The following is a 21,739-nucleotide window of genomic DNA, read 5'->3' as shown; positions in this document are numbered from 1 at the left end:
TAGTCCACACCTGATACATGTGCTTTGTATGCATCATAACTGAGGCCAAGATTCTTAACATGGCTCATTATCTCTATATTAAAGCCTTAAATAAACTTCTTCAGATGGAAAACCTCTACTCAACAGAAAGATTTCTGTCTTCCAAGGGCAAAGGACCTGACTGATTTCTGTAAGACAAGACGTGATCCTTCTAACGTAAAAACAATAAAGCCAAACAAAACTTTCAGGCCTTCTTTACGTATCATAACAAAATAAAAAAAATGTTCACATTAAATTATTCCTGGTATAGGAAATGTTTGCAGAAATATTTTCACACAGCAGGTTTTCCAAGTTTGTTCTTCTACATCTAATGCCCTGCCAAGCCACATCTTTGTATTAGTGCATACAGGGAAAAACCTGGTGAACTGTCCGATAATGCCATAGCAAAGGACAGAGTTCAAAGGAGAACTTGTGTTCCTAAGTCACTCCGGCACTTTTGGCAATCTATCCAGGTTGCCCAGATGGTATGTACACAGAGTGATGCCTGCAGTACTTTAACCCATGTGTGCTCAGATGTCCTGCTGAAAAGAATGCTGGTAGAAAGGCGTAGCAGCCAGTGACACAAACGGGGTTAATGACTCCTATCTGCACTGAACCATTTACAGTGAGAAAAATGTGTGCCAGCCCAGGCCTCAGGCAGAAATGAAACACTATTAAGCTGACCACAGTTAGTAAGTGTTTGAACCATGTTGTGTGTGGACACCACGCATACGTATAGCCAACCATGCCAATAGCTAGCTACAAACGTCAAAAGCTGATGTGTAGGCAATACCTCACTTACACCTCTGTAACACCATTGCCTTCAATTTATGTCCTTGGTAACATCTGTGCTGTGCTGTGCTGCCTGAAAATTGTATGGAACAGAATTTCTTATGAGATTTCCAGGATGACCCAGTTGATAAAAGAGTGGTCTGGCAGCCCGGGCACCTGAATTCAAATCCTGGTTTTGCTATTGACCATCAGTGAGACTATGGGCAATCAATGCACTTCTCCATGCCTCAGTTTCCCCATTTGTTGCATGGGGATAATGGTACTTACCCTATTTTGTAAAGTGCTTGCAGCTCTATAGATAAAAATGATATGTAAGTATTATCACTATAGATAACAGATTGAAAAATAATGGACTAAGTTAACCAAACCTCAAAAATGGTTTGATTCAAATTTTCAGCTAAGGTTTAAGTGTTTCTTATTTTGTCACCATTTTTGCCCAGGCCTACTTTAAAATCCCATTTAAAAAAAAATCATTGTTCTGTGTGCCTGTGTTAATGATTGCCTTTTAAAACCAAAATCTGTTTTGAAATCCAAGTCATCTTTTGCCATTCACGCAATTTGTTATTTCTTGGAATCCTTGCAATTTCAGACAAAACCCACACATTGCCATAAATGAAGAAAGAGAAAATGGATTTCAAAACAGCTTCAGAATTCTAATGTGCTAATAAAAACAGAAGTAAAATAATGAGTTTAAAATATCTAATATCAAGGTGGCAGCGTCCTTTTAAGTGAGTACTGGTGAAGGATTTGCTACCCACTCTCTGTAAAACGTGGAGACTCATAGCATGTTACAGAGTAAGGAGCACTGCACAGATTTTCCAGGTGCAGTTTGTTTAGGAAATGCTATTACTAGCAGATCACTTCTCCAGCTGGCCTTTAAATTGTTGTTCTCCTCTGAAAAATGGCAAGTTCTTACCCCTAAAAGCTGGTCTCTGACTATGCTCCAGTCATATCTGTTTACTTTTAGTGATAAAAGTCCTAAGAGAGAGCGCAAGGGAGCTAGATTTGTCATTAGTGGATCCGAGAGAGATGGTTTGTGCTGATTGCCTTGTTTGTGCAGGGTTTTACTCTTCCTAAGGATTGTGGTACCCGAGGAGATTCTTCAAGGGAAAGAAGACTATGAGTCAGTGAAGTAAGTAAGTAAGTAAGTGTGAGAGAGAGAGAGAGAGAGAGAGAGTGTGTGTGTTTTCTCCTGTGGAACAATTTGTGATGACAGCTTATTGCTGTGATATGATCTAGATGAGCACTGGGAGTGTTTAGGGGGTGGAGGGATTGCAGAGCCCTAGTGACCAAACCATTGTGAAGAAAAATGTTTGTGGAGTAAAGTATAAGACAGGGTTTTCTGCAGGTTTCAAAAGTTGGGACAGTTTTCATTGCATCCATTCTGACGGGACAAGTACTCTGAGAATCCTGCAGAGCACAAGGTAAGTGTAACCTGCCTCAGGGACACACAGGAAATCAGAATGAATAATGTGTGTTTTGTTGCAAATAATTTGTATAGCGCTGAGGACAAAATGACAACAGCTACCAGATAGCAGAATGGCAAAACAGTGTAAAGGCATAAGAATTCTGATGGGCATGACTTAACTTCCTCCCTTTGCCTCCCCATTCTTGTATCACCTGCCCTCACACTGAGATTGCTCCCTGAAAAGCAGTGATGCTGAAAGCTGGTGGTATTGGATTGGTACAGTCCCATGCATTGTGCGAGCTAGCTGGAGATCTCTGTCAGTGCAGGGGAAGGAATCTCTCTCTTCCCCCTCCCTTTCCCCCCCTCTCTCACTGTGCTCTGCAGAGAGAGAAAGCTCTGATCTCTAGTTGCATTCATTCTCACGAGTGTCTCAGACCAGCTACAAAGAACCAGCTTTTTATCCTGTGCTAATGAAACAGGATCCGAGAGGGATCTACCTGTCTGGTAATTGAACTTATGAAGAAAAAAGCCCAGGTGTCTTGAGGTGAAGGTGGCTTGTGTGGGGACTGTAACCTTATGGAGACTGTGCAATGGGACTGTTCATCATCCACTCTCCACTGTGCTTAACTTTTTTACAGGGGGAGAAAGAGAAAATGTGCTGACAGCAATTGCCCAGCAGAAGCAGCTTCAAGCTGGTGAAGATGGAGAACACCACAGGGGATGAACAGAACCAAACAGGACTGCTGCCAAGCCAAGAGGTGATCAGTATTGACTACCAAGTAGCTACCATTCTCTTGGTCCTCCTCATCTGTGGACTGGGCATAGTGGGCAATATCATGGTGGTGCTGGTGGTCCTCAGGACCAAACACATGAGGACTCCCACTAACTGCTACCTGGTGAGTCTGGCTGTGGCTGATCTCATGGTGCTGGTGGCTGCAGGACTTCCCAACATCACCGAGAGCCTGTATGGATCCTGGGTCTATGGCTACGTGGGATGTCTCTGCATTACGTATCTCCAATACCTAGGCATCAATGCTTCTTCTTGTTCCATCACCGCCTTCACTGTTGAGAGATATATTGCCATCTGCCACCCAATCAAAGCCCAATTCCTATGTACTTTTTCAAGAGCCAAAAAGATCATTATTTTTGTCTGGGCTTTCACCTCCATATACTGTACCCTCTGGTTTTTCCTGCTAGATCTCAACACAGTAGTCTACAAAGATACCATCATTGTTTCTTGCGGCTACAAGGTGTCCAGGAGCTACTACTCCCCTATATATATGATGGACTTTGGTATATTTTATGTTGTGCCAATGATATTGGCTACTGTCCTCTATGGACTGATTGCCAGAATATTGTTCCTGAATCCCATCCCTTCGGATCCAAAAGAAAACCCTAAGACACAGAAAAACAACTCAACTCACCAAAACAAGACTATGAATTCCAAGATGGCTAACAGGGGTTTCAGTAGCACTATTGCTTCTAGAAGGCAGGTAGGAAATGTATTTAAATGTGATATTCACACACATGTAATCTCTTTAGATTTTAAAACAAATGAAAAAGTAGAGAGGTTGGGTTACAATACATGAAAAATGTTAAAAATGTGCTTTATCTCTTTTATTTAAATTAAGGCATACAAAAAAAACCCCTAAAAATCTACCAGTTCAGGGCATGTGATTAGAGCATTTCATTAAATAAACTGAATTTATTCCAGGCTCTACAAATGACTGCCTATTCCTACAGAAAGCATGTATTGAAAGATAGTCAAGTCTCTTATTACAACATGTCAAGAAACCAACTAGATACTGTCAAAATGAAACGTTAAGAAAAAACTATTTTTCACCATATTACAGCCTGCTAAAAAGTCAGACAAATACACTATGATTCCAGAGGTTTTTTTTGTGATCTGCAGATAGGATACTAAACTGGAATTCATGAGTCCTGTTTTAATCCCTGCTCTGTTAATGAGTCACTATGTGACTAGAGAAGTTACTACTCAGTTTCCCCTTCTATGACAGAGATAAATATACACTTGCTTTTGTAAAGATCTGTAGATGGAAAATGCTATACAAATGCTAACAACTATTATTATTTCCATCTGTCAGATAATTAACAATAGGTAAATATTTTGAATGAATTTGATGCTTTACATTTGATTAATAGATTTGATCATATTCATTATAAATTGATATATATGATAAAATAGCACAGAGGTATGTCTCTATACCAACTATCTTCATAATTATATAAATACTCAGCTCTCATGTACCATTTAGCACTTTTAGGTCCCAATACTGAAAGGGCAGGGCACCTTAAACGCCCATTGATCTTTCAGGATTAGGCCCACATCATGCTTTATATTTTCATATTAATACAGGTACCCAATTTCTCCACACTGACCGGCTTTGATAAAAATTGTTTTCAGAAGCCTCATCCTTCTGAGTCTCAGTACTGTCTAAAAGAGATGTTTCAGCAACCAACAGGTAGCATGATTTCTGTAGGTATTATACCTGAAGCGGTCATCTTTTTTGAAATGCTCAGTTCATCTGCATCCTTATGGTGAGGGATAAGGCAACTAAACATGTGAATTTTGAGTCAGATTTTCATAGTTCTTTGTGTAGACTGTTGCTATTTAATGAGGCTAGTTGTTTTTCCTGCTGTGGGACTGACATTCACCCCACAAGTTAATTGAGCTAGTTAGCAAAGAACTAAACACGTGCAGATCTAGACATCCCAGGTAAAGAAAAATACAAATTGTTCCTTCTATCTTGTTTTCTACATTTTCTACCTTTTATTTTGTAGTTTGTAATTGTTCACACATCTGCTTGTGGTTGGTTATTTGGGTGAGAAGTGGTGCAGTTTGTTTCAACCATTAGTTAATATTATTTTTCTCTTCTTGACTAATTTTCAAGTTATCAGCATGAAGGATAGATCCATGTGCTTGTAAATGTGTGCTTTGTATTGCTTAGCATCCTTTCAAAAAACATTGAATCGTCTTTTTATTTAGTGTTGCAGACAATGGCTCTTGCCATGTTATAAAATTAAAATGACAATTTACAGCATATACAACACATATTTTGTGTTTTATAAAGAGAGAAAGGGCTTTTCTTGGAGACCATCAACTTCATGGGTTATTGTAGCTGCTTTTTTAGCAAATCTAGTGTTTGCAAGTAGTGCTGTATGTAGAGAGGAGACATGATAGGGTGGCATTATTATTATTATTTGTAATATTATTTATATTATGGTAGCATCCACAATGTGCTTAGTGCTGCAAAATCATATGGGAAAACAGTCCCTATCCCAAAGAGTTTACAGTCTAAGTAAAGTCCAAGACACACCAAGGGAAAACTCCCACTGACATCAATGGGTGTTACACCTACATAACTGAGGGCAGAATTGAGCTCTAAGGGTCAGATTCTGTCCTCGTTTATATCCGTATAGCCTCAGTCTCTTTATTGGTGTTGCACTGATGCAACAGAATAGAAATTGATCCCCAGGGTGCAAGCAGCAGGAAAAATGACTAAAAGTATGTGAAGTTAGGCAGCCTGCTCTCTGCTTTGGCCCTGAGTATGAGAGTTAGCCCAAGATAGAAACTGGCTGATAGAAAACGCAATGGAACAATTTACAAGGCAGCCTGGATTGCATGCACTTAGTTTGCATTCTGGTCCAGATGGTCCTGGATGCTCTTTCATGCCTGGAACCAGCGGTAAAATGCAACACTAATGGAGAGGACAAACCAGGAATGGAGACTATTTGGCATGCGTGGTTATCGGGGTTTTTTTACCCTTTTTATAAAATAAAAAGAAGGCCTGAAATGTTTTTACATTAGAAAATCTACCATATTTTTTCAGGAACACTCTATGAATGACTGGAGAACCAAATATATCAAGCAAGCAAAACTGAATTATATGAGATGGGGAGCTATTGTTTTTTCTCCCTGATGGCTTAAAATGCATTGAATTGTTTTAATTTTAGTTAACACCTATTTATCTAAAATGCCTCACAGACAGGAGGGAGAAAAAATATTTGTTAAAGATCTAACACTCCAATACATATAATTAAAAGTGTGGAGAAAGCCTCCAAGTCACATCTCTGCATCCTCCAAGGAGTTCTCCAGCAAAACTAGAGAAGACCAGATTTGATATTCCTCATAATTCTAAGGTAAAGAGAAGCCAAAAACTCTCCTATTTTTGAAAAAATTTCAGGCCTTCTTTATACATTCCAAAGGAGGGGAAAAGGCACAAAACCAGCTTTTTTCCTCTTTGGGCCGTCTTTAAAGTATCTCCATTTGAAGAGCATTTTCATTTGACTATTAGGTAAAGCCCATCTCTGGTAGACATTCATTTTTTCCTGCTCTTGTGTAGTTGCTTAAGATAAATTTTCAGTGCAATTATGAATAAAGTTTAATAGAACTATTAAATATCTTCCTATATTAATATGGTTTGACAAATTCTTCTCTTAGGACACATCCAAAGAGGATTAAGATATCACAAACTAAGGCCACTTTACTCCTGAATGAGAACATTCATATGGGGATTTAACACATTTCAACTAATCCACATTAATTTCACATTTTCAGGAGGGATGTCAATTAATTGCAGTTAACTCAAGCAATTAACTCAAAACAAATTAACTTGATTTAAAAAATAAATTGTGATTAATCAGTTTTAATCGCACTGTTAAACAATAGTAGAATACTATTTATTTAAATATTTTGGGCTGTTTTCTACATTTTCAAATATATTGATTTCAGTTACAACACAGAATATAAAGTGTACAGGGTTCACTTTATATTATTATTTTTGATTACAAAGATTTGCACTATAAAAAGGATAAAGAAAAGAAATAGTTTTTTTCAATTCATCTCATACAAGTACTGTAGTGCAATCTCTTAACTGTGAAAGTGCAAGTTACAAACATAGAATTATTCTTTTTACATAACTGCACTCAAAAACAAAACAATGTAAAACTTTAGAGCAGTGGTTCTCAAACTTTTGTACTGGTGACCCCTTTCAAATAGCAAGACTATGAGTGTGTCCCCCCCTTATAAATTAAAAAACACTTTTTTATATATTTAACACCATTATAAATACTGAATGCAAAGTGGGGTTTGGGGTGGAGGCCAACAGCTCACAACCCCCCATGTAATAACCTCATGACCCCCTGAGGGTCCCGACCCCCAGTTTAAGAACTCCTGCTTTAGAGCCTACGAGTCCACTCAGTCCTACTTCTTGTTCAGCCAATCGCTAAGAGAAACAAGTTTGTTTACATTTATGGGAGATAATTCTGTCCGCTTCTTATTTACAATGTCACCTGAAAGTAAGAACAGGCATTCGCATGGCACTGTTGTAGCTGGTGTTTCAAGGCATTTGTGTGTTAGATATGCTGAACATTCGTATGCCCCTTCAGGCTTTGACTACCATTCCAGAAAACATGCTTCCATGCTGATGACTCTTGTTAAGAAAAATATGTTAATAAAATTTGCGACTGAACTCCTTGGAGGAGATTTGTATGTCTCCTGCTTTGTAGTTTTACCCGCATTCTGCAATATATTTCGTGTGATGGCAGTCACGGATGATGACCCAGCACCTGTTTGTTTTAAGAATACTTTCACAGCAGATTTGACAAAATGCAAAGAAGGTACCAATGTGAGATTTCTAAAGATAGCTACAGCACTCAACCCAAAGTTTAAGAATCTGAAATGCCTTCCAAAATCTGAGAGGGACGAGGTGTGGAACATACTGTCAGAAGCCTTAAAAGAGCAACACTCTGGTGCAAAAACTATAAAACCTGAACCACAAAGAAGGAAAATCAACTTTCTGTTGGTGTCAGATGATGAAAATGAATGTGCGTCAGTCCACACTGCTTTGGATCATTATCGAGCAGAACCCGTCATCAGCATGGAAGCATGTCCTCTGGAATGGTGGTCAAAGCATGAAGGGGCATACATAGGAATGCCACTCAATACAGGGAGGAGACCTGAGGTGCAAATTTGACACTTTTCCTTTTCAGAGCGGAATCACAGTTTAGCCTCAATCCTGCAAGGTTCTGAGCACTCTAACTCTGATCCAGCAAAGAATTTAAGCATGTGCTCAACTTTAAACATAGGCTTAGCCCCAATGATTTTTATAGATGTAACCCTTCTGCTCATCTGAGTTGGCAGCAACAAGGGCCGGGTTCAGTATCTAGGGGTTCCGTTTCAATAACGCAATGTAAAACTGGCTCAAGCCCCCACCCAGTGACCTGGGACAATTACATACCACCCCTCGGGCGCCTCTAAGAGGCAATACTTCCACTCTTGCAAGCACAGAGTCTGAGTGTAGCAAAATTATTTTAATAAAGGAGAGAAATAATGTGGCATTATGTTGGGGAAACACCACAAACAGGATTCATAACAAACCATGAGCAAAAGACCCACCCCCCAAGTAAGTTTGGCCGTATCCTTTTTCCCTCAGGGTCTTGAGTCCAGCAACCCAAAAAATCACCCAAAGTCCCAAAAGTCCAACATCCCAAAAGTCTCGAGTCCAGCAACCCCAAAATCACCCAAAAGTCCAACAACCCAAAAGTCTTTGTCCCTGGTCTGTGCAGCCCCAGAGTTCAAATGTTTATCTGCAGAGTTTTACCGTGCAGCCTGAAGGGAGAGGGGGGACGCAGTGGTGTTAAGGGGCACCTTACATGGTCTGAGGCCAACTGCCCCACCTCTCCATGGGGTTCTGCTGCAGCCTTCAATGCAAGCCACTCCACCAGCCGCTCCACTCCACCAGTCGTCCCACGAGCCACTCCAGCCGTTCCGTGAACTGCTCTGCTCCGCCAGCCACTCCGCTCTACCAGCTGTCCTGCAAGCCGCTCCAGTTGTCCCACAAACTGCTCTGCTCCACCAGCTGCTCAGCAACATATCTTCAGCCCCCCACCCCCAGCACTCAGTGATTTCAGCTCTTAGTAATTTTAGCTCTTTAGCCATTTCAGTTTGTACTAGGAGAGCCTCAGTGCTGGTGCACTACTGGCCCAAAGTGAATTCAGCTCAGCAGCCTGTAACTAGACTCCTAATGGAATTAAAATTATCTCTGCTATTCTACAATAGAGAAAAAAGGAGGTGCAATTGGTATTTCAGGCCCTCCAAAGGGGACTATGCCATCAGGTACAAATACCTGTTCCCAGCCTCTCTCAATTCACTGGGTTTTGGAACCCATGTCCCTTGTCTAGCGAGTGCTACTTAGTTGGTGGCAAGTCCCTCTGTCATAAAACAGTTTCATGGTCCTTGATTCACATAATCAGGGTAACAACACTTTATTCTTCCTGCCCCAATAACAGAGAAACTGGGGATCCCACAGCAGCCCAAGTGACCATTTGGGCTGCTGTGGGCTCATGCTAGGTGGGGTGAGTGTGCCTATGCAAACAAGATCAGCCCCTGAAGTTCTTTTCTACAACTCGCCACAATTCACCACCAGATGTCAGGTTAGAGCTCATCCTGACTCTGCTTACATCGATTTTGTAAGATTCATCTGGTATCTAATGAAGGTGGTGATGTTGATATCAGATGGGGTTTCAGCAATACTTGGCAAAAGAAAATGGTGTAGCTAATAAGCTGAACCAATGCGTTCCACATTTAGGTGAGCAATAAGGTGTGAGAAGATTTGGGCACAGCTAGTGCCTGGAGAAAGGTTCCAAGTGATAATGGAAACTGTGACTTTAATGACAATTGTTTATATAGTGCTCTGCAGTTCTGTTAAATAGACTTATTTTGGAGAAATTGCACAAGTCATCAAGAGTGAAGTCATATCACTCTGGAAGTCAGATGGCCATGCAGATTGTAAGTGCACTCAAGCACAATCTGAGCAGGAGAAAATGGAACAGAATGATCCTGTTGCACACTACTGCTTCAGGAAACCAATCAGTTCTCATTATCGTACTAAATGGCGCTGTGAGTCAGAAAAGAGAAGTGTCCAAATCACTCCAGATGATCTAGTTAAAGCGGTATAGCTGACATGGAGTAAGATCAAGAAGATTAAAAGACTGAGTGTCTTGGCAAATCTGCCTTTTGAAGCCAGACAGTTCAAAGTCTCATTTGCTTTACTGAGAACAAAAGGAGAGAAGTATAATGCAAATTCAGTGTTGAGATTTATTTCATTATTGCGTGATCATCCAGACACAAGTGTTCAAGAAAAGGAACTGAAATAGACATCAGCTTTTGACTTCTTTTTCTTTTGCTGTGCAGCATTGTAACCATGAATTTGAGGCTGAACCATTAATAGCAAATATAAAAAAAGTCAGTCCTCCTGGAGTATTTTAGGGACTATATTGTTCCCCTGTGATGAATATAATGACTACAAATGTCTGATAGCCCAATCAAAGATGGGTCTTTGAAGATATTTTGATATATGGAGTGAAATCCTTTTGCCACTGAAGTTAATGGGAGTTTAACTACTAACTTCAGTGGGACCAGGATTTCACCCCTATGACTCTTCAAAGTACTATGCAATCCAATGTGATGTCACAGGTTGTGGATAAATATGCAGCTTTTCAAGCTTCCGGCGCAAACTGAGAATGAGGCTTCAGTCTCACAAACAACAAGAAAAGAAAAAAAAGAAACAAATTAGAAGAAAGACATCTGCATCTTCCAGATAAAGAGGGGACTATTGAGTAAGAGAAGAGAGATTATATTACCTCAGTATTTGGCATTGGTACAACCACTGCTGGAATAGTGTGTCCAGTTTGGTGTCCACAGTTCAAGAAGGATTTTGATAAATTGGAGAGATTTCAGAGAAGAGTCGTGACAAAGGGCAGAGGGATAGCTCAGTGGTTTGAGCATTGGCCTGCTAAACCCAGCATTGTAAGCTCAATCCTTGAGAGGGCCATTTAGGGATCTGGATCAAAAAAAATCTGTGTGGGGATTGGTCCTGCTTTGAGCAGGAGGTTGGACTAGATGACCTCCTGAGGTCTCTTCCAACCCTGATATTTTATGATTAAAGGTAGAGAGTCAAGGTGCTTAATAAAGAGATGATTAAGGAACACTTGATCAGAGTCTAAAAGTACAGGGAATGGAAATTTGATAATAGAGGGCTCTTCAATCCAACAAACAAAGGTAAAATCAGATGGCATATTCAGACTAGAAATAAGGTACAAATTTTTAATAGTCAGGGTAATTAACCACTGGAACAATTTACCAATGGCTGTGGTATAGTCTCCATCATCATATATTTTTAAATCAATACTAGAATTTTTTTCTAAAAGACATGCTCTAGTTCAACCACAACTATTGGACCTGAAATTGGAATTAATTTGGGAAATTCTGTGGCCAACTGTCATAATTAGGCCTATAAATTTACCATAATTGTGAGTTCAGTTATAAAAAGTGAGTATAAGTTCATAAGATGTCACAATAATTCATAACAACAAACATTGATATTATACGTTATTGTGACATCTTATTAACTTTTAAATATTGATAGAAAAATGTACAAAAGGGAGACAGAGTGAATAGTCTAAACAAAAAGGCCAACTGATAAAATTAAAGGACTGTGTTAAGTTCATGCCTGGTAAACAAGAACAGTGTGAGACTGAAAATCAGTGAACCAAAATTGGTATGTTGGATATTAGGCCTGAATGGTGGATAAAATAATGAGGATGGGCTATTCTGCCCATCACTCACTCTTTGGGTCCTTAAAGAGACAAACTGGCTACTGGAGCAAGCTTCACCATCAAGGCTTCCACCCCCAACATCGCTTGGGACCTTGACTCTTCTTCTTCCTAATCCTGGGATGTCCTGACCAGACCAAGCCAGAGAGGGGGAACCAGATGGCATCACTGCCTCTACCAGCTCTATCTGAATCCCAAACACCACCTGGAATGGAGACTTTGCCTCCCTCCCCTTTGATATGTCTGTTTCCTTTCCTTCCTTATTTCTTCTTTTTCCTATCACTCTTCTTTTTCCTTCTGTCTAACAAGAATCTGTCTTAGCCAACCAAGATTATTTTGCAACACTGCCATAAGTCTGTGACCAGAGAGGGGCAAATAAACTGTCCCTAAACTGTCAAAGTTAAATTATAAGATTCTCAATTGGATACGTTATCACTACACCCATAAGTAAAAAACCAACACTTATAAGTATATATAAATATTTACATCTGGAATATATGGGTTTCTAACCAGATAGAAGAAAACATACCTCAGGCAATGAGACTGCATATTTTCTACATTATGAAAATCTGTTGTAGCCTCTGTCCATCATGTCCTTGGAGATTTTTTCAAATATTTTGGCATTTTGTCTTTTGGAACAGAGTTCTGATAGCACGGATTCATCTCCCCAAACAGCTATCAGATCCAGTACCTCCCGTTCGGTCCATGCTGTGCCTGCCGTTCGGTCCATGCTGGAGCTCTTTTGCGATTCTGGAATTGCATGGTCACCTGTGCTGATGAGCTCGCCATGCTTTTGCTGTGTACCTGGCTAGTGCATCTGAGTTGAAAGTGCTGTCCAGAGCGGTCACAATGGAGTATTCTGGGATAGCTGTCGGAGGCCAATACTGTCAAATTGTGTCCACACTACCCCAAATTTGACCCAGCGATGTCAATTTCAGCACTAATCCCCTCGTCGGGAAAGAGTACAGAAATAAATTTTAAGAGCCCTTTATGTCGACAAAAATGGCATGTGGACAGGTGCAGGGTTAAATCAACCTAAAGCTGCTAAATTCAATCTAAATTCGTAGTGTAGATCAGGGCTGAGAAAGGGTGTAAAGTGTAACAGCATCAATGAGCAGGGAATGGGAAAATTCATTAATTTGTCAGGAAGATTCAACTGCATTATTTCAACAAGAGACGGCAACGTACAAAGAAGCACTTTAAAAGAAGACATTCCTAGTTCACTAGAAAGAGTCCCCACCCTACCCACTTCCCACATACACAGTGGCCATAATTCTATACTGATTTACACTGAAGTCAATGGGGTAGCGCCTCTATGTTTCCAGTATACTCATCATCACCAAAAGATTCACTTTGACTATTAATAAGTTTCTCAGACATTTTTAAATGCATAACTTGGAGATTATGGGGTGCAAGGCACTAAATACTGTAAATATAAAAAGTGTTAGTATATTAGCTACATTTGGAATAGTGAGACTCATTTCATTAAGAACTCATTGTTTTGTTTTTACTGCCCTCATTTTTCACTTTTATTTTTTATTGGCTTTACTTCAATTTTTTGGGCTCCCTCAAGGGAGAGTTTTTCATTGCCTTTCTTTTTAAGCAAACTTACTTAAGTAATAAAATCTTAAATGACAGACACACCATATTATCTGTGAGCGAACACTTTTCAGAAAACAATCACTCCACAGCTGACCTCTCAGTCCTCATCCTCAAAGGAAATCTGTTCAACACCTTCAAAAGGTGAGCCTGTGAATTTATAGTCGTAACTTTGCTAGAGACTACAAATCATGGATTCAATACAGGCACTGGATTTATGGCTTATTACAATCAGTAACCTTCTAACCGGGTTTTGTCCTACAACTGTGAGGTGTTAACTGCCCACTTCACCTTAAAAGGTCTCTTGCAACATGTGTTAACTCCTTTGTTTAACAATCTGTTCCACCTTATATTTAGCTGTGACAGCCTGGATATGTCTGCACTTCAATAAAACACCCGCTGTTGGCCCACATCAGCTGACTCTGGTTGTGGAGCTATAAAATTGCCGTGTAGACATTTGGGCTCATGCTGAGCCATCCAGGGTCCCATGGATGTTTTATTCCAGTATAGACATACCCTCTGAGTACATTTTCCAAATCCAAGGAAGAGCTTTATGTAAGCTCGGAAGCTTTTCTCTTTGACCAACAGAAGTTGGTCCAATAAAAGATATTACCTCACCCATCTTGTCTGTTTAAGCGAAATAAGTGAGTTTTTCTAAGATTATTAGGTTCTAAGGGTAACCCACAATTTCCCTGGCAATTTTTAGGCAATCATTAAGAGTTTCAGAACATTATGTATCAATCATTTGGTCAGAATTTATATCTGAATTAATTGTTTTTATTAGAAACAAATCTAAATCAGACTTCTTTGTATGAAATTTTGTGGTCTGCTATTATGCGACAGTAGTCATTAAAGTAGGTAGGTTGGTTTCAGTTACAATACGTCACAAACGATCAGTGCTAGAAGTAGGTGCTCCATAGCATTGAGGGGAGGATGGGAGTGCCTTTCTTTCCAAGGGAGTAGACACTTGTTTCTAACTATGGTAGTTGCAAAGACTCAGAACTGAAATAATATGTTTAATGGGGATTGGTTCAATATTAATTGAATAATATGGATGTTAGCCATAAGGAATCATCCATATTTTATGAAAGTTCAGGGGAGTTTGGATCCATGAATTTGGGTCAGCCCATTATAGTGGTAAGGAGATGGTGACAAGTTGCAAAATTCTAACCAAAAGCCAGACATCACCAAATTCAGGGTTTTTCACATATAGAGTTTTAGGTTGGGCCCATCACTAACGTATAATACAGATTTTACATGCACATTCCTACAAAGCACTGAGTACTGATTTTCTGCTTTTTTACTGTATATCTTTGTGTTTTCCATAGGTTACAAAGATGCTGGCTGTGGTTGTGATCCTGTTTGCATTTTTATGGATGCCCTATAGGACACTGGTTGTTGTAAACTCCTTTCTCTCCAACCCTTTCCAAGAAAATTGGTTCCTATTATTTTGTAGAATCTGCATTTATCTAAATAGTGCCATCAACCCTGTGATTTACAATCTCATGTCCCAGAAATTCAGAGCATCCTTCAAGAAACTCTGCAATTGCCAGCAGAAACAGTCAGAGAAACCTGCCAGTTACGGTGTGGCACTAAACTACAGTGTCATCAAGGAGTCTGATCACTTCAGCACTGAACTAGAAGACATTACTGTCACCAATACCTATCTGTCCTCTACAAAAGTGTCCTTTGATGATACCTGTTTATCCTCTGAGGTAACATTTAACAGAAATTAATACATTGTGTATATTTAGAATATAAGGAACTAGATCACAAAAACCCTCATCTGGTGTAAATCAGCACAACTCCATTTATTTCACTGGAGCTACACTAATTTATACCAGCTGAGTATCTAGGCCCAAAAAATTTCTGTGAAGATATACAAGGAGAGTTGAAAACACATTTGCACCTGCAGACAGCAGAAAGATAGAATACTTTACCCTAGTCCATTAGCAGAAAGTATTCTTAACCTTTAAGAACTATTCTGAATGTTCTTTTTGCAGATTTAAAACTAAAATTCACATTAAAAGTTATGAAATATGCAAATATTTTGCAGTCCAAAATTTCACCTATTGTTCCATTTTGTGAATTTACCATTGATGGCTTCCTCAACTACTTTCTCATTTTTGAGGCATTTTTCCTGAATTTTTGCAGTTGTTTGATACATTTCACAAATTTTTTCTCAGATTTCATGAACCTTCCTAATTTTGTTAAGCAAAAAAAATTTTGATAAAAATTGTCCTTGCTAAAAGGGCTTTTTTTGTTGCTGTTTTCCACAAAAACAAAAACTGTCCAAGTTGTCACAACACATTTTATATGCAAATTCTTTTGGACAGTTCTGCAATTGCCAATTATCTACAAAGTATCTGCTAGTGAACAGATGCTGCCTTTACACCTTTGGCAGCTTCAAGTCTTTAAAAAATATAGGAAATCAAACTTTTGTGCAAATAAAAGAAAAAGAGAAGCATTAGTTTTTTTTCCAGAAGTGTACAGTGCTATGCTTTTAAAGCACTGGACTTACCAGAATGACAGTCAACACTGCATTGGTTGAGTGGGAATCAAATCATCTTCTCCCTACCAAATGAATTGGAGTGAAATTCTTCCCCTCCACCCTAGGCCAAAAAGCCCAGTCATGCAAGGTACTGAGCTCCTCAGTTCTCATTGATGGAATGCAGCTATGGGAGTTCAAGGCACTCAACACCTCACAAGAGGTGCTCACCATCTTGCAGGATCAAGCCATAAGTCAGCTTCATGTGTTGGTGGAAGGCTGTGCAATTCACTCCATCTGTGGTCAGAAAATGGGGCAATGGTGCAGCCCATGCATGGCTGTTATTCCAACCATTAGACTGGAATAGGGCTGCAAGCCTTACGTACTTCATATGAATACACTGGAGATATCATGAGCATTTTACTGTGACCCCAGTGGTTCCGCCTCTGTCCTGCCCCAAAAGTCCATTCATGGAGACTTATGCACAGCTAGCATGGATCCAGCTCCTCTGCATGAAAGAGGTGTGGCATTTTCTTGTGTGCCCACTTTGCACACACCACCCCAACACACATCTGTGGCTAAATACCACAATTTAGAGGTAAACTATGCTTTCCTCATCTACCGCACCAACATAGCTGGCACAACTCAAGAGGTGCTAATTTCCCAAACAGCCACATAAAATAGAGCTCTGTGAATAATTGATTTGGTTCACGGACAATTCTGAAAAATAAAAAAGTATCCTTTTGGCACAACTCAAAACCATTTTTTTTTTTCAAAATTCTCAGTGAATCAAAGTTAAAGAACAATTGTTTTGGGTCAAATGAAATGTAGACCCAAATTAAACATTTCATTTTGATCTCAAGTTGCTTTTTACTTTAAAAAAATAAAACAGAAGGGAATTTCTAAATTAAAAGTAATCTTGAATAAAAAAATTCAGTACATTTTATTTCAAAAATGTCAAAAATGAAACATTTTGATTTTTTTGGATTTTTGTTTTGTTTGTTTGTTTGCCTTTTTCCAACATGAACAATTTGGGGATAACCAACATGAAGTGGTGAAACATTTTGGTGTCACTTAAGCTACACTGTTTGCCAACAAGAAGTTTTGGCCAAAACATTTACCTGGCTCTAATGGTGAATAATGTTACTGGCTTTGTGATGGCTTTTCATGCACTATGACTGAAATAATGTCATGTTCCCATTTACTCCTCTGATCTCATAACAGATGATCGACAGAGTAACTATTTTTTCCATGTCCTTTTACAGGTGATGTGAGAATGAAGAAAGATGTTTCTCTTTCCATGCTGCTTCATCTCTCTTAATTTCAGGCCTAAGGCTTATGTCATTCTGGATCACTCTGGTCTTTATTAATATTTTGATGCAATATTTACGACAGCCTGTGTTAAACCAAGAGTTGTTTCTGCTCACAGACTCCAGGAGCTACTGTACATCTCTACACACCTGTCTTCTTGTTTTGAGCAAAAGCAGACTCATGGGGCAGGAGAAAACATGCTAAGAGCATGTTTCATCAAAATACCTAAGTGTGTGTGTAACTTTACCATGACTTCAGTGGGATGACACATTTGCTTAGTGTTACATGTATGCTGAATTGTGGTATAAGTTCTCAAACTCTCTTTTAAAAGGCCAGGCACACTTTAGCACTGATCCTGCAGTCTTTACTCAGGCAAAATTCCCATCTGATGTCATTAATCATCGATTCAGAGTTCAGTGGAAGTTTTGCCTAAGCAGAGACTTGAGGATCAGGCTCTGTTTATGCTGATCTATCAAATACAGCAAGAAGTTTGCAAATGTCTTTTCTCTGCCAGTGAAATCAAACTAAACCTGGTGTCCATCTGACAAAAGTAGGCTGATCTGACTGTGACAATTCTAAAAGTGCAATGTCTCCAGGCTCAAACCTGCAAGGCAATGAATGCCTCCTGAAAGGTGCTGAACTGAGAGCACTCACCACTTTTCCTAGAGCGCTCAGTCAGAATCTTGCAGGTTATTTGACTAACACTGAAAAGAAATGTAACTATTTTTTTAAAGGAACAATCTTGGGTCAAAGGTTAGAGAACAGCCAGAACCATTGCTGGTTACAGTTATTGTCTAGCATAGACTCCCTATTTTCAGATTAGAGTGAATCTAATTGTAAGATCATGATGCACTTTAATGAATAGATTTCTGATGGTAAAGAACATGAAATCCATTTTCTTACTTTTCATAGCATGAAATAGGAAGAACATTCAATAAATTCACAGCTGGGAATAAACAAGAAAACAAAATCTGTATAAAGCCTTTCAAAGTCTTACGTTTTAACAAGTTGGTAAACAGACACACTACTTGACATACAAGTGTCTGTCTACTCATACTCAATCCTGTGTATACTTGTTATGTGCTGAAAAGTAGTGGAGCAGACTTAGGGCTAGTCTACACTTACCGTCCGGGTCGACGCAGTGAGTTCGACTTCTCGGAGTTCGAACTATCGCGTCTGATCTAGACGCGATAGTTCGAACTCCGGAAGCGCCGCGGTCAACTCCGGTACTCCACCACTGCAAAAGGCGGTGGCGGAGTCGACCTTGGAGCCGCGGACTTCGATCCCACGGCGTCTGGACGGGTAAGTAGTTCGAACTAGGGTACTTCGAGTTCAGCTACGCTATTCACGTAGCTGAACTTGCGTACCCTAGTTCAACCCCCACCCTTAGTGTAGACCTGCCCTTAGATGTTCTGCTAGTTAATTTTATCTTGGGTCAACAGCAAGTCTCTCTCAGACAGCTACAAGTGGATTGAAGTTTCAATATAGGTAATGCCTAGCACTGAGAAAAATTTGGTGAAAAAAATTCAAACTTTTTCCTATTTGCTCTCAACATTTAAAGTTTGAAATTTCAAAATATTTCAAGATTTCCCCTAAAATTTAATTTTAAAAAATCTGCAATATTGTAGGTTCTTCTTAAAACTCTCCCTTATGTGAAGTCATTTTTTTTTTTAAATGGAGCATGATGAGTCTTTTCAGTCTAACTTACCTGATCAGCGGGCTTGGAAGAATTAGATTTTTTAATGGATAAATGTTGGTGTCATGGGGTCACTCACCACACTGGCACCTCCTGCTGGGCGTTTCAAGAATTAGCTCAGTCCCAGCGGGGGCACCCTCGGGTGGTGGTTGCTCTCCCATCCTCGCCTCCTCCTGCAGACCTGTTACGGCTCCTTCCTCTCGGCATCTGCTTCGTGGCACAGCCCTCTGGCCGCGTCACCATATGGTTTCTCCCCCTTCCAGGGGACTCCTCGAACAAGAGTCTAGCCACAGTCCACAGTCAGGCTGCTCCTTCAGCAGCTAGTGGGAGGGTGGGCCCACACCCACCCACTACTCAGGGCCCCGGCCCAGGTACCCTGCAAAAAGCAGCTTCCTGCTGCCTCTTCCTTCCAGCTTACTGTCTCTATGCCCTGGGCCACTTCCCCGCAGCCTCAATTCCTTCTGTTCCTGCCTCTGGCTCCAGCTCCTTTGCCCTCTTTCCAGGGCTTTGAGCTTGTAAATCCTGGCAGCCTGTCAGGAACCCTCTAGGAAGCCAGTCTTCTCCCTAGGGCTCCCTACAGCAGGCTCCCTCAATCTGGTCTGTAGCCTTGATTGGCTGGTCCAGCCACCGCCCTAATTGCCTGCAGCTGCGGCCCTAATTTGGCTGTTTCCCCTACAGCCCCTCCTTTGGCTGCCTGCCGCTCAGCCTCCCTAGGCTGGTTTTAACCCTCTCACGGCCAGTGCAGAGCAGGTGCCCTGTCACAGTTGGTAAACATTGATTTCACCGCACACACACACAAACCAACGAAAAAATATTTCCATCACTAATCATCAAAATTTATAGATAGGCAAAAGCAGAAAAATGCTGCTTGAGAACTTATTAGAGTTTGATTTCAGGATATTTACTTTGTAAATTATGATGTGTGATATTGACAATTTGTGTTATAAAACTTTACGTTTTTGAATCCCAGCATCTACTGCCATGAAATAACTATTGGCTGACCCCGCCATTGTGTGACACACACTCCAATTTGCCACAAGCGTGAAAATTTCAATTGGAAAAAAATGCACAAACCCCATAATTTTGCACAACTGTGAAAATTTAAATTGATAAAAATAGAAAAAAATCCTTAAAAATAAACATTGATATTATCCATCAAAACTGTACAAAAATAAAAGTTGACTTCTGCCCATCTTACTAATCAACACAGGACGCCCTGCATATTTAATATTCTCTTTATTGAACTGCCCCCTCCACTTTGATATCTCAGCACACAGGGAATCAAGAGAAAGGGAGTGTTCAGCATCGTTAGGGTACTTTGGAAATAACATGGAAAAAAATTCAAAATAGGCCACACAACAATCAAACAAGAAAGCTCAGCAGAAGTTCAGCTGTCAGAACAGGAGAAAACACGTTTTCCTCTGTACAGAGCACTAGGTGATTATATCTCATGACAAAAGCCTTTTAAGATTTAATACTGTATGGTGAAGATGTACAATATGAACAATTTTTTTCCCTCTAGGTCTGAGAATACAATTTCAGCTCTGTACTATTTCATTTTTCAACATAAGTGATGGCCTTAACTATGGGTATCTGATCACAAGAGAAATTAAAAGAAACAGTCACCTGAGTGAGTTTCACAAATGACATAAATAAAATAAGATTTTCTGGGCAATCTTACAGAGGCATTTATGTTTATTCAGAGATGAAAAAATATAAAAGCAATTTTATAGTGCAATGCTATCAAAAAAATTCCAAGTAAGCAAAACCAAATGTATGGTAAAGTTAAAACTGCAAAACTGGATTCATAGGTTATTCCTGAACCATAATAATCTGAATATGTGTGTTGGAGGTATGGGGGATAGGACAAGGTAAAGTAGTGGATAACGTCCTTTTGTTATATGTAATGTCAGGATCTTTTTCACACACCCCTCTATCCAGGTCCAATAAATAAAATAAAAGAGAAACTGAGTGGACATGATAGAACCGGTGAATCTGCTGAATCAGAAACTAGTCTGCCTAGTGTCCAGATTATTACTACTATATTAGACTGAAAGTCCATTGTGCTAAACACTGTACAAATGCACAGGAAGATGAAAAAATTTGAAACAAAGAGGCCATAAGTGAGTGTGATAATCAGTAGGACAGAAGATTAGAGGGAGGATGAGCATAATAATAAGTTCATCGCTAGCTATTCTCACAAGTTGTGATCTGAAAGATTTTGAAAACAAAGTCAGCTATCTCTAAGTTGCCCCACAATCTAGCTACCATTGGCTAGCAAATAACAAATGAAGACCTATAATCTGCAAAATAATTATGCAGATGCTTAATCCTATGCACTGTGACCCATTGAGTTTAAGTGCATCAGGTTAAGCACGTACATGTTTGCGGAATTGTAGCCTAAATATTTTTCCAGATTCCTGAGAATATGCTGAACTACCTTTATGTGATTTCTATGAAGCCAATCCTGTGTGTCTGTAACACGTAACCCTGTATTAAATGGCTGCAAATGTGAAAACAACAACATAAGAATGCCCCTACTGGTTCAGACCAATGGTCCATCTAGGCCAGTATCTTGTCTTCCAGCTGCTAGCCTCTCTTTCTAAAAGTACAATTTTAGATTGCTTATGGTAATTATAAGTGGTTAGAGGCAGATCTTCTCCCCTCATCCCCAGTGGTTATGGAAATCCCTGAAGTCAATAAGAATGCTCACAATAGTAGCTTCTCTGCATAGAGAAAATATGTGCAGGATCAGCCCTAAAAGCTTGCTGTCCTTGCTAGAAACATGTAT

At 39.7% G+C, this 21,739-nt stretch overlaps 1 protein-coding gene across 1 annotated transcript; it reads left to right on the top strand.

Moving 5' to 3' along the window:
- Window positions 1-2,919: 2,919 nt before the first annotated feature.
- Window positions 2,920-15,189, top strand: TRHR (thyrotropin releasing hormone receptor). The gene is made up of 2 exons (XM_045007514.1): window positions 2,920-3,711; window positions 14,782-15,189. Exons 1-2 carry the CDS (start codon window positions 2,920-2,922, stop codon window positions 15,187-15,189), a joined length of 1,200 nt encoding a protein of 399 aa, XP_044863449.1.
- Window positions 15,190-21,739: the final 6,550 nt, after the last annotated feature.

This window comes from Mauremys mutica, chromosome 2, assembly GCF_020497125.1.
Source record: "Mauremys mutica isolate MM-2020 ecotype Southern chromosome 2, ASM2049712v1, whole genome shotgun sequence".
In the NCBI taxonomy this organism is placed as follows: Eukaryota; Metazoa; Chordata; order Testudines; family Geoemydidae; genus Mauremys; species Mauremys mutica.
The sequence above is the reverse complement of the archived record's forward strand: the minus strand, read 5'-3'. Positions and strand labels throughout refer to the sequence as shown.